General features: G+C 34.8%; 1 protein-coding gene across 1 annotated transcript in view; it reads left to right on the forward strand.

The window, feature by feature from the left end:
* Nucleotides 1–13971, forward strand: part of GPSM2 (G protein signaling modulator 2) — a 54856-nt gene that overhangs the window by 36185 nt on the left and 4700 nt on the right. The window contains exons 9-14 of the mRNA XM_055403691.2: nt 643–751; nt 1575–1704; nt 8554–8624; nt 10324–10500; nt 12546–12702; nt 13610–13827. Coding sequence (XP_055259666.1) covers nt 643–751; nt 1575–1704; nt 8554–8624; nt 10324–10500; nt 12546–12702; nt 13610–13827 — 862 coding nt within the window. The remainder of the gene's footprint in view (nt 1–642; nt 752–1574; nt 1705–8553; nt 8625–10323; nt 10501–12545; nt 12703–13609; nt 13828–13971) is intronic.

Below are 13971 nucleotides of genomic sequence, written 5' to 3' on the forward strand. Positions count from 1 at the left end.
TTAACTATATGAAAAAACAAAATATTTGTGCAGGACTTTAGTTTCTGACATTTGCTTTAAATAGGATAGATTTTTATTTCAGTGTGAAGAACTCTATATACTTATTCAAAATGAAGTATGCTAATTCAAGAGGTAGTGAGTTCTGTCTTCCTCATGATGAGTGATTATCCAGTAAGGCTGTCATAGAAAATGGGGTAGTTGAATTACAAGACCTATCCCTGAGATTTTATTTATAATACACTACATGTTTAAAAAGGATCTTTTCCATTTTAAAACTTGACTCTGAATTCAGTATTGTCTGGATATTCTAACACAGTTGTCCCTTGATATCTATGATGGTTAAGATTCCAGGATTCCTATTAATACCAAAAGCCATGGAGACTGAAGTCTTTTGTGTAAAATAGTGTAGTACAACCAGCCCTCCATATCCAGGAGTTTCTCAGATCATGGTTGAATCCCCAGATGCAGAACCTGAAGCAGGCCAACCGTATATCTCCAGTATTATGATAGTTTGTTCTTTATAAGAAAGACCGAAGAAATTCAAAGCATTGTTTTATACCTTTAATTACTACTTGATAGATTTTGTTCTTCACACCGACTTCCTTTCAGATAACTGTATGTTAACTTTGAATTATTTTGTAGAATTGGTGAAGGAAGAGCATGTTGGAGCTTAGGAAATGCATACACAGCTCTAGGAAACCATGACCAAGCGATGCATTTTGCTGAAAAACACTTGGAAATTTCAAGAGAGGTATGAAACTAAAAAATGGTTATCTGTGCTATTGTGATTCACAGATCTGCAACCCTATTATTTCTCTAGAATCCTGCTCTATGGCTGAGTAATAAATTTAATTATATATTGTTCTCTAGGCGTAAGAACTGAAAGCATTTTAAGATACAGATCAGAGGTATCTTTGCACTGGCCTTGGTGTAGGATAGAGGAGTGAGAGGATTACTGACCTATCTCCACTGTCCCCCCATCTCTGTGTGGAAAACTAGCATGGTATGAAAGGAAGAAAATGACTTTTAGAATCAAGGACTGGTTCCTTTACAATTCTGCCACTTGCTGGCTGTTTGAGCTTGGAAACCTTTTCTGAGCATCATTTCTTTCATCTGTAAAATGGGAATAATAACTGCTTTGCAAATTGTTATAAGGATTAATGTATACAGAAGTGCCTAGTAGAATGTCTAGTGCTGGTTTAATATGTTACTACAGTATGGAAATACAATATTATAAGGAAATTTTATTCATGTGATGCCAAGTTAACCTGTCACAGAATAACCTACATTATTTAATTGATCACAGAGATTGAGAACAGTCTAACATTTAGAGAAGAGTTGATAGAATATATTCATCAGTCTTACTGCCATAGTTTAGAAACTTTCCTTTTCTCTCTTCTTTAAAATAGTATTAATGGAAAAAACCATTTCATTCATAGTATTATAATTCTAAAATAACTATTTTCATTTCTCCAAATTTTCTTGCAGTTTTAGGTTCACAATATTTTCAACTAATCTTCATTCTTTACTTTAAATACTAGTCTAAATATATAAATAAATTCTTGTGGTTGTAGGTTGGAGACAGAAGTGGTGAGCTTACAGCACGACTGAATCTCTCTGACCTTCAAATGGTTCTCGGTCTAAGCTACAGCACAAACAATTCAATGATATCGGAAAACATTGAAATTGATAACAGTTTGCATGGTAAGTATTAGGTCTTCAAAACCCAATTTCTTTATCCTCAAGGTTTATATTTAAATTACTTATTGCAAGTGTACCATATCCAGAAAGATATATAACTTAGGAACTTTTTATATCTTTTTGCTTTACCACTGTCCCATTAATTTATCAATATATACTATTTTACAGCTTTTATCATGAATATGGTGAAGATATAATTTTTTTGTAAAAATACATTTAAATTCTGTATCTGTAGGCTGGTTCAAAAATTTATGAACACGAAGAAACAAAAATTTTTAAATTTTACTATTTAACCTTTTGAATTTCAAATGTCTTTACATATTTAACTTTTGTTTAGGTTTTTTTCCCTCGTTTCTAAGGGAAAATCTAAGATTTTTTTTTTTTAATTCAGAAAACCTAGAAATTTTCTTTAGATGCTGATTTGGTTTTGATGTTGTCACAGGAAAAAATATGCTATAATGTCTCTAAGTGGAAAAAAAACCCTTTTGAGTAAAAAAAATTAACAAGATTAGAATCACAGTTTTGAATACCATTTATATGTAATTTTATGTGAGTTCCATTAAACATTCAGCTTAGGCTTAAAAAATTCTCAGTCTGAAAAAAATTACTGACACAGACATGTTTTGAACTTGAAAGTCAGTGAAAAATCTAGCTTTTATCTTTGCAATATCCTCCTCTAACCCATACAAAGAAAAGCAAGAAGGAAAAGAAAAAATTAGTGGCTAGTTACCTGATTAAGACTTTGAAAGAACATTTAGTTGAAAAATGATATTGAAGTATGAACAGTATAGTATGGTAAACTTGACCGTGTAATTTGTAATTGAATAATGGACTAAAAGGTTTTCCTGTGTTTAATTTTCAAGTAGGTTAAGTTGTAATAGCTCTCATATGTTAACAAATGATCACGTGTCCTCATGGATCCCTCCAGCTATAGATCTATTCCTTTGTTCCCCTCTATAACAAAACTTCAAAATAATATCACTGTTCCTTGTCATATTCTCCTCCCATTCTCTCTTCAACCCACTGGACTCTGACTCAGGCCCCATCATGACACTAAGACCTTTTCAAGGTACCAGAGACCTCCATTTTACCAAACACAACGGTCACTTTTAGATGTCAGCTTATTTGATTTCTCAGAAGTACTTCCTACAGCTGATCATTGTCTCTTCAAACACTTCATTCATCTGGCCTCCAGGATTAACTTCTTTCTGGTGTGCCTCCACCTCACTTGACCACCCATCTTCGTAACTCTCTCTCTCATGTTTCCATCGTTGACATCCGTAGTGCCTGGGGCTTGGTTGTTGACCTTCTCTCTTCCCTCTTTCCTTTTCTATTTTCTGCCTATGCATATCCTTCCTTCCTTCCTTTCTAATGTTGCCATTTTCCCTCTCATCCTATACTCTAGATCCAGGCTAATAGAACTTTCTGTGAAGATTAAAGTGTTCTGTAGCTGTGCTCTCCACTGGAATAGCCTCTAACCATATGTGGCTGTTGAGCACTTGAAATGTGGCTAGTGCAAAAAGAAATGAATTTTTAAATACTATTTAAAGTTTTAAAAGCCACATATGGCTAGTGGCTAAAGGCTTCCCTGGTGGCTCAGATGGTAAAGAATCCACCTGCAATGCTGGAGACCCAGGTTCCATCCCCTAGAGAAGGAAATGGTAACCCACTCCAGTATTCTTGCCTGGGAAATCCCATGGATATAGGAGCCTATTGGGCCACAATCCATGGAGTCTCAAGGGTCAGACGTGACTTAGCGATTAAACCACCTAAATGTCTGTTTAGGTTTTTTGCCCACTTTTTGACTGGGTTGTTTTTCTGGTATTGAGTTGCATGAGCTGCTTGTATGTTTGGAAGTTAATTCTTTGTCAGTTGTTTCATTTGCTATTATTTTCTCCCATTCTGAGGGCTGTCTTTTCACCTTGTCTGTAGTTTCCTTTGCTGTGCAAAAGCTGTTAAGTTTAATTAGGTCCCACTTGTTTATTTTTGCTTTTATTTCCATTATTCCAGGTGGTGAATCAGAGGATCTTGCTGTGATTTATGTCCTACAGTGTTCTGCCTATGTTTTCCTCTAAGGGTTTTATAGTTTCTGGTCTTACATTTAGGTCTTTAAATCATTTTGAGTTTTTTTTGTGCATGGTGTTAGGAAGTGTCTAATTTCATTCTTTTACATGTAGCTGTCCAGTGTTCCCAGCACCACTTATTGAAGAGACTATCTTTTCCTCATTGTATATTCTTGCTTCCTTTGTCAAAGATAAGGTGTGTGGGTGTGTCTCTGGGCTTTCTATCTTGTTCCATTGATCTATATTTCTGTCTTTGTACCAGTACCATACTCTCTTGATGAGCGTAGCTTTGTGGTATAGTCTGAAGTCAGGAAGGTTGATTACTCCAGCTCCATTCTTCTTTCTCAAGACTGCTTTGGCTATTCAGGGTCTTTTGTGTTTCCATACAAATTGTAAAATTTTTTGTTCTAGTTCTGTGAAAAATGCCATTGGTAATTTGATAGGGATTGCATTTGGTAGTATAGTCATTTTCACCATATTGATAATTCACATTCTTTGAAAGCATTCATGAAACACTTCCAAAAATTTAACCACCATGCCAAATCAACAAATTTGAAAGGATCTGTATCACGTAGATTTCATGCCCTGAGCATGGTGCAGTTAAGTTAGAAATTAAGAAGATAATATATAACACATTCATTTGAACATGAATATGTGTTAAACACACTTAAACCTTATGGATTTAAGAAGAAATTTTAACATAAAATTAGAAAATAATTTAGGACTGAATTTTAATTTATAGGATACATAACTTACATTGGAGCAAAACTTACATTGTATCACGTTTAAAAAGGAAAAAGATTCAGTGAGCGGACTATCCAGCTTTTAAGTAAAAATTTTTTTAAAAATCCTCAAAAGAAATAGAAGGCAAGAAATAACAGAAATTAATGATATTAAAACAAAGATTCAATAGAGAGTTTGTTGTTGTTGTTTTTACTGTGCTAGGTCTTCATTGCTGGGAGGGCTGGTCTCCAGTTGTGGCAAGTGGGGGCTCCTTTCTAGTTGTGGTGTGTGGGCTTCTCATTGTGGTGGCCTGTCTAGTTGTGGAGCATTCATTCTAGGGCACTCGGGCTTCAGAAGCTGCGGCAAGTGGGCTCAGTAGTTGCACCTCCTGGGTGCTGGAGCACAGGCTCAATAGTTGTGGCACATGGGCTTATTTGCTCTGCCACATGTGGGATCTTCCTGGACCAGAGATCAAACCTGTGTCTCCAGCTTTGGCAGGTGGATTCTTTACCACCGAGCCACCAGGGAAGCCCAAGAGAATTTTCAAAAACCCAAAAATTTAGTTAAAGACTAACAAATCTATAGCAAGATCATTTGAGAGGAAGAGAGAGAAGGGACATAATGTAGATGCAGCAGACATTATAAAGAGATTATCCTGAATAGTTTTATTTGAAAACCTAAAAGAAATGGACAATTTCTAAAAAAAAAAAGCTTACCAAAATTGAATCTGAATGGATGATATCACTAATGCCTAAAACCATAGAGAAATTTGGTCCATTATTTAAAATCCTTCCACTGAGAAAATAATTGGCCAAGGGGATTTTACAGTGTGATCTTTCAAACATTTAAGAAAATTGATTCAGACCTTCTGTAAAATTATATAGGTAACTGGAAAAGTAGAACACTATTAGTCTTTCTGAAAACAGTATAACCTTGATATTCAAACTAGACAAGAACAATATATATAAGAAAGGAAAATTACAGGCAAGTCTTTACTCATGAACACAGATGGAAAAATTCTAAACAAAATATTAGCAAACCAAGCCCACAATTAAAAATAAACAGGAATTCAAGTGGACTGAATATCAGGAAATCAATTAATATTATATATTAATAAACAATAAAGAAGAAAATAGCTCAAATATCCAAATATGTCAGTAATTCTGTTAAATGTAAATGTTCCATTTAAAGGACAGGAGTATCCAGTTGGTAAACAGCAAAATCCAACTAAATATGTAAGTCTGACAGTAAAAGGATTGAAAAAATAAAGGTACCATGGAAAAACTAATGAAGAGAAAGCTGGCTGTATTAATAACAGATAAAATGTACTTTTAAGGCAAAAGATCTTGTTATAAATGAAGACAGTCACTTCACAATGGTTAACAATTCAATTCACCAGGGAGAAAAAAGCCTTATATATGTATGTATGATACCTGGTAAGCCTAATAAAACTTCAACATACAAAAGCAAAACGAACTAAACTGAAAGGAGAAATGAGAAAATTCAGCATAAGGGAAACTTAAACACGTTTCTGTCAGGAATTGCTCCTGTCAAAAAACTAAATATTATAAAAGATGTCAGTTCTCCCCAAATTGATATATATTTATTGTGCTGCCAAGAAAATCATGATAGTTTTTTCATGGAACTCGATGAGGTCGTTCATGAATTTACATGAAAGAAAAATGGGCTAAGAACTCAAAGCCAAAACATTCCTGATGAAAAACAAGAAATGAGAAGTGCTTTCTGTACAGATATAAAGATTATAAAGCTAATTAAGACAGTGTTATTGGCATAGAGACAAACAGCTCAAATAGGATATAGAGCCTCTATATTTTTAATCCTTGCATATATGGAAATTAGTATCACATAAAAATTCTTGATGGACCAAAGATTTAAATATGAAAGATTTAAAGCAGTAATTATGATCAGCCATCTAACACTTACTAAATGCTTACTGTGTACCAGGCATTGACTGACCCCTTTACAAGTGATGATGCATTTATCATCACACAGTGATATATAAGGTAGGTATCATTGTTCTTTACAAATGAGAAAAACAGAATGACACAGAAGTAATTGCTCCCCAGGTCAAATCACAATGAGTATGCTATCTCTGAAAGTAAAGGAGAATATCTTCATGATATCAGAGAGGGGAAGGTCTTCTCAAAACACAAAAACAAAACCATTAAGAAGACTGACATTGAAATTAAGAACTTCCTTTCATTAAAAGAAACCTTAAAGAGAAACCACAAACTGAGAGGACATTTGCAACACAAATGATTAAAAAGGGTTTGTATCCTCAATGTATAAGAACTCCTATGAATTAAGACAGATAACCTAACTAAAAGATAGGCAAAAGTGATGAAGAAATACAAATAGCCCATAAATATATGAGATGGTGGGCTTCCCTGACAGCTCAGTTGGGAAAGAATCCGCCTGCAATGAAGGAGACCCTGGTTCGATTGGGTCAGGAAGATCCCCTGGAGAAGGGCTAGGCTACCTGCTCCAGTATTCTTGGGCTTCCCTTGTGGCTCAACTGGTAAACAATCTGCCTGCAATGCGGGAGACCTGGATTCGATCCCTGGGGTGGGAAGATCCCCAGGAGAAGGGAACAGCTACCCACTCCAGTATTCTGACCTGGAGAATTCCATGGACTGTATAGTCCATGGGGTTGCAAAAAGTTGGACACGACTGAGCAGTTTTCACTTTTTAACCCATTTATTCAGGGAAAGCTTCCCTGGTGGCTCAGCTGATAAAGAATCCACCTGCAATGTGGGAGACCTGGATTTGATCCTTGTGTTGGGAAGATCCCCTGGAGAAGGGAACGGCTACCCACTCCAGTATTCTGGCCTGGAGAATTGCATGGGCTATCCATGAGGTCGCAGAGTCAGACACAACTGAGCAACTTTCACTTAATCAGGGAAAACCACAGTGAGGTAGTATTGGTGGATGAGGTGGATGAAAATTAAAAGGCCTGATACCAGTTTGAAACAAATAAGTAATAGAAATCCTTATGCAGTGTTGATGGGAGTAGAAGTTGTACTCAAAAAAGCAGTCAGGCAACATTTTGGTAGAGTTGGAGATATACCAGCCGTATGATCCTGCAGCTCCACTCCCAGTTATGCGTGTCTGACATCCAAACTAGAACAAAGCCTTGCTCATGTACATGAAGTATTTCCAAGAATTTCTGTAGTAATATTGCTTACAACAAATAATTGGAAGCAACCTAAATATCTGTCACCAATAGAAACGGTATATGCTTTCTTAGTCCTATAAATCGCATGAAAACGAAACTACTTGTACCAACTTGGATGGGTCTCACAAACATGAGATTGCTCAAAGGAAGCAAGTTAGAGAACATATAGTATGAGACCATTTATATAATGTTACATAACAAGCTCCATTGCTTAGAGATGTATCATGTGTAATGAAAACATAAAAAATTATGGAGGAAGAGGGATGTTATAGGGTGAGTTACAAAAGAGGGAGTTAATGTGTTGGTCATGGTTTTTTTCTTAGGGTATTATCATGTATTTCTTGGCTATAAAAACTTTCCATATTTAATGATACCTTTTTGAAAAGGATATTTGAAGATCTTTTTATTTAACTTTTTTCCTGACTGGCACTAAATCTGTTGTCAATGGAGATCTTAAAATGGAAACAGATAACTGAGAAAAGTGTATTGGGGATGTTATTTTGATTCTTACCTCTAAACTGAAGGCTTTATGCTTTCCTTATGTTTTTACTTTTAAACTACTCTACCGTTTGGGTGGGTTTTAGGAGACTGTGTGTATCATATAAAACCAGTTATTATGAAATGACTTTTCTAAATTAAGGGGTAATGTTAGTAACCAAAGTTAGTTTCCCAACCAAAATCTTAACTTCCTTACATCAAAACGTTTTATTCATTTAGTTGGTGTGGAAAATTATTTTTCTTGAAAGAATATATGTTTATACATGTTTCCTCCTTTCATATGGGTTTGTGTAGCAGACTTTAAATATCATAGTGATGCTGAATTTGCAGTCTTAAGGGCTCCCTAGTTTATTTAACTTTTTTTCCCCAAAGGTACACGCCCCAAGTTTGGACGCCGACACAGTATGGAAAACATGGAGCTTATGAAGTTAACACCAGAAAAGGTTGGCAGTTTTTCTGTTTTAAATTTCTTGAACTGTTAAAATATTTTAGCAACTTTTAATTTAAATGAAATAATTTAAGTACTGTCATATGGGTATCACTTGAACATTTTCCTTTGAAAAGAATCAAGTACAGTGCAAAAACAATGTGTACAGTATGGTGCCATCTGTTCAAGAAAATTTTTATGCATATATATCCTTTGTAATTGCATGTTTCTAGAAGGGTATGTAAGATCTTGATAACAGTGATTACCTCTGGGAAAATTGCTATCTGGGTTATAAGAAATGCTTACTTTATATACTGTTTTGAAGTGTTTGAATATTTTACCATGTACATGCACTATTTTGTTTTTCTTTTATTAAAAGATCAGGAAAATAAAAAAAGGATTAAGAAGCCTTTTCAACTAAAGACCAGCAACATTACTGGCAAGATTAATGATACTTATGATCAAGCTAGTTTTTCTGACTGCACTTTTGAAAAGCTTTTTTAAACAAAGCAATAACTCTTTATTCAAGATGCATCTTCTCTAGGATTTTGTTTTTTTAAGTAACAGAGAAGGGACTTAATTGGGAAAAAGGTTACTGAAGAATAAATCTATGCTGCTTTCTTCCACCTCCTTTTATCTTAATTTGCATTTGCTATGGTTTGCTCTTATTTGTTTATGGTGTATTGATATTTCTTAAAACACTTTTTAGAAGATATACCTATTATAATAACTTGGGAAACTTCCAACAAGGAAATTAAAATTATCAATAATCACACCTTCCAAAAGTAAGGAAAATTAATATTTTTGTATTCATCTTGCATTTTATATGAATATTAACAGCTACTATTTTATAATACATAGTACTATATCAACATCTTTGTGTCATTAAATAAGCTCTATTATTATAATAAGCATATGATTTTTGAATATTGACATTTTTTGTGTCAGTAGTCATCATGAGACCAACATCTGATTTGAACTAATTTCCAATATATTTTTTCAATTACAAACTTTTTCTTTTTTAACTTCTGGTTAACTTCTGAAGGGCTTTGTGATTTTCTCCAAATATTTACCTCTTATATTGTGAATGTGGTTCTCAAATCTTTAAATCTATAGAGTATTAGAGAAAATGAAAAACTTTTAAGTCAGTTTAGAGCTTCCTTCTTCGAGTAGGTAGGAACCTAGTAATAAGCAGCAAAATTAATTTGGTGCATCTATAAGTGGTACTAACAGTAGTTCCATGAGAAGCTGCTCAGATTCAACCCTGTAATTTTCCAATAGACAAATGATGATAAAGCTTTATCTCTAAGTTGTGATTTTTTTTTTACCTCATAATAAAGTCAAAGAGTTCAGTAGTTTTATCAACAAAAAATTACTACTGCTTCGTAAGTTTTAGATGTCAATTTTTAAGGTTAAAAATTCTAGATATATTCAAACTTTCCAGTTGTAATTGATTTTCAGGTAACTCACATTGAGAATAAAACTTCAGCTTCTCTGACCACCCAAATTTTATTTTTATGGCTTTTGGCAAACTTAAGATTTCTAAAAACCCCCACTTTAATATTTTGAAAATAAGAAATTCATAGCATTCATTTGGTCCAAGCTTTTGAAAACAGTGAGATATGGTGTTAAAAAGGAATTTATTAACTCACCCCGCCCCCAGTTACTGATTTTTTTTGATGTCCTGTTTTCCATTTATAATTCTGTATCTGTAGGTACAAAACTGGAACAGTGAAATTCTTGCTAAACAAAAACCTCTTATTGCCAAACCTTCTGCAAAGCTCCTCTTTGTCAACAGACTGAAGGGGAAAAAATACAAAACTAATTCCTCCACTAAAGTTCTCCAAGACGCTAGTAATTCCATTGATCACCGAATTCCGAATTCTCAACGGGTATGTTTAAAATAAGTTTTAGAGTATTGTGTTTTGAGTTTTTTATATTCATACTGGATTTTTATAATTTATTATTAGGTAGTCAATATAAAATATCTTTCTTATTCAAAGTAGTCTTCTGTATTTTCCTATTTTTTCTGTATCTTTCTTTCAAAGCTAGAAACTAAAATGTCCTCCATTCAGTTTAGAAGTCAGAACAAATTAAATAAACATGTTCAAGGATTTTTAAACACTAATTTAAAGTGCGAACTGTCTGCATGCATCAACTTTTATTTATTTCTATTACTAATATTCTAATAGAGTTAAAAACAATTTTGCTTAAAAGTGAGGATAGGAATCATATTATTAAATATAACAAAATATTTAAAAATTGAAAAATACCATGGGATTACTGGTAAGTATCAGGGGTATCTTTAAGCTACCCTACACTGATAAAAAAAAATCAGATAAATTACAAAGTTACTTCAAATTACCACATCCATTTTTCAAGCAGTGAGAACCTTTGAAAAAACTGTGGTAGTCTCTTATTTAACAGATTTCTGTTGCTCTTGTTGTCAGCATTTTATTTATATCTGCACCCTATAGTGTTGTTTGCCTTGATTCTATCAGTTTTTTACATGTTTCTTACACGTGTATGACTAACAAAAGGAAACATTATGAGGTATATAAGAATGGTGCAGGAATATTTCTGTAGATCCAGAGCAGAAGTGGAAGGCAGTATCTTTGTTCAAGGTTTGAGGTCTTAACCAGGCACAATTAGCCTAACTGAAGATGTATTTTTGGAGCCTTGTTGTCTTTCAGTGTGCAGAATTATGAATTAAGAGGCTTCATGCTCCTAGAAAAAGTCTTTTTGTTAGTGATTAATGCATTTGACTGTAGCTTATACACGTACTTATCATTCCCAAGGCTCAAGCCCTCTTGTTTTCCTTACTTCAGTAAAAGGGATGCTCTGTATGTACACTGTCACCCAGGCTGGGAACACAGGTGTCATTCGAGACTCCTCCTCCTTCCCTGACCATATCCGGTTAATCCCTAAGAAATCTCTGCTACTGTGTACTAGTTCTTAATATTCTACTTTATCTTACCCGTATTTCTGGAATAGGTACCTGCACTGATCCCTCTCCCTGCATTATTAACCTCTTCAAACCAGGAAGGGCCAGCTTTATTTCTGTACAAAACTGCTTAAAATGGACTATTACCATGCTTCTCTCATTTCACATAGGATAAGCCTTAATTAGCTTGTTAGCCTGTCATACAGAGGCCTTTGTCTTGGCCGCCTCTTCTCCCCTACCACTGCCTGCCCTTCAGTTCATTAGCCCCTGAACACTACAAATCTTTGGAATTGCGTATTAATCAGTATGAAACATCTCTACCCTGCAAATGCTTATGCTCAGGAACTCAAATATCACGTAAGCTTCTGCTGTTTCACCTAAGAATTAATTGCACCCTTCTCCTAGGGCTCATAACATTTTGTATATATGTACTTCAATAAAGACTATCATTGTGAAAAAATTACCTTTATTAACATTAGTCATTTCAGTTTTGAATGTTTCCAAATAAAGTATAACAGGTATCCCTCCTTCTCAAGTATTCATTTGAAGTTTATTTTTTCAGGATCTTCAAATCTTTACAGTAAAAGACCTTAAAAGTCACTGTATCAAGAAAATATACACACTTTCTTAGTTTATCAGTTCTTAGTTTACTTAAATTCTGTTGTAGAATCTAAGAGCTGAACTTGAACCTGGGGCACATGTTCATATCACTGATATTTGGGTAATTCATTCACTATCTGTAACAGTTCCCCTAAGTCTAAGGTATACTTATTTAGCTTTAGAAATACAAGGATCAGAAAGTAAAATAACTAGAAATGCTTTTTGTTAGTTGGACTGAAATAACTATTACCAAGTGGTGCCATCTTACACAAAGAAAATGTGAACTTTTTACTCTAAATCTTCATCCTTTGCATTTGAGGTAGATGATATTGTTTCACTGATGATCTAAGGATAATGCTGGAATATTGAGATTTTTGTCTCTCAATATTTTAGAAAATCAGTGCAGATTCTATTGGAGATGAAGGGTTCTTTGACCTATTAAGCCGATTTCAAAGCAATCGGATGGATGATCAGAGGTGCTGCTTACAAGAGAAGAACTCTACATCAGCTGCAGCAGCATCTTCCACTCCCCCCAAAAGGATGCTAAAAAGTAAGTTATCTGTGCCTCTCCTGCAGTTTGAGTAGTTCTCTTTGATATTCTTGTTATTTCTGAGAATTTACTTCTTATCATAAGAGGTACAGTCAAGGAGCCTGAATCAAATTATATCTGAAATGCTGGAATTTGTACAGTTTTAAACAAGGTTTTGTTTCAGTTCCCCTGAGTTTATCTGTATTTCTATCTAGTGTGGTACACTTTCTAATAACTATATCATACTGCCTCCTCTATGGGAGGGTTGAGGAAAAGAAAATCTAACTTAAACAACAATAATGAGGAAAAAATTTTAGTTATACATACCTTATGATTACATGTAAAATACAAATGCTTCATACGTGGTTAAAAAAAGAAAAGCTCAGACAGACTGAAGAGGAACCTGTGGCTATGGCTGAAGCTAAGGCTTGCCTGAGCCTTAGAAAGATTAAAATAGGTTGGCTACTTAAAATTTTCTATTTCAGCTACCAAAAGACTTCCTCTCCTGAAGATCAAGACTTGCCAGCAGCACTTACAGTTAGCTAAATGTCCTAACCAGAGCATGAAATAAAAATGCTGTCCCATTCATCCTGGGCTGAGAAATTATGTAAGAAGGGCTATTTACCTCCAAAATCTAGCCCCGTATCTTATAAAGTTACATATTAGGTGCTATTAGATAAAGGGAAATACAGTCAAATCTGAATAACCATATGAAGTACTCTGAAATTGATTCTCCCTTCACCACCTGTCTAGTCTGGCCCCAGCCTATCAGTGACGCTCAGCAACAGAGCTAAAGCAAGAGTGCAGGGAGGGTGCTGGGACTGAGTAAGGCAGGAATAAATTACATGTGTATAATATGCTTCAGATCAGTTCAGTTCAGTCGCTTAAATGACTGTTATTTTTGGATTGTTTTCCCCTCTATCCATAGCACCACCAGTTTCTGTGGTGTCCCCCAACACAGATGAATTTTTAGACCTTCTTGCCAGCTCACAGAGTCGCCGTCTAGATGACCAGAGGGCCAGTTTCAGTAATCTGCCCGGGCTTCGTCTGACACAAAACAACAGTCAGTCAGTACTGGGCCATCTGATGACTAGTGACAACAAAGAGCCTGATGAAGACTTCTTTGACATCCTCGTCAAATGTCAGGTACGTCTGCATATTTTTGTCATTCTGTATGTAGCTCAGATGTTGAGAACTTTTGCAGTATTAGGATTCTAACTTGGGAAAAGCTCATTTTATATTAGTGAGGCAATTAGTTGATTATTCGGGGAAACATTCCCTTGTGATAGC

This window comes from Moschus berezovskii, chromosome 4 (assembly GCF_049115385.1).
Source record: "Moschus berezovskii isolate FMDL1 chromosome 4, NW_MosBer_1.0, whole genome shotgun sequence".
In the NCBI taxonomy this organism is placed as follows: Eukaryota; Metazoa; Chordata; class Mammalia; order Artiodactyla; family Moschidae; genus Moschus; species Moschus berezovskii.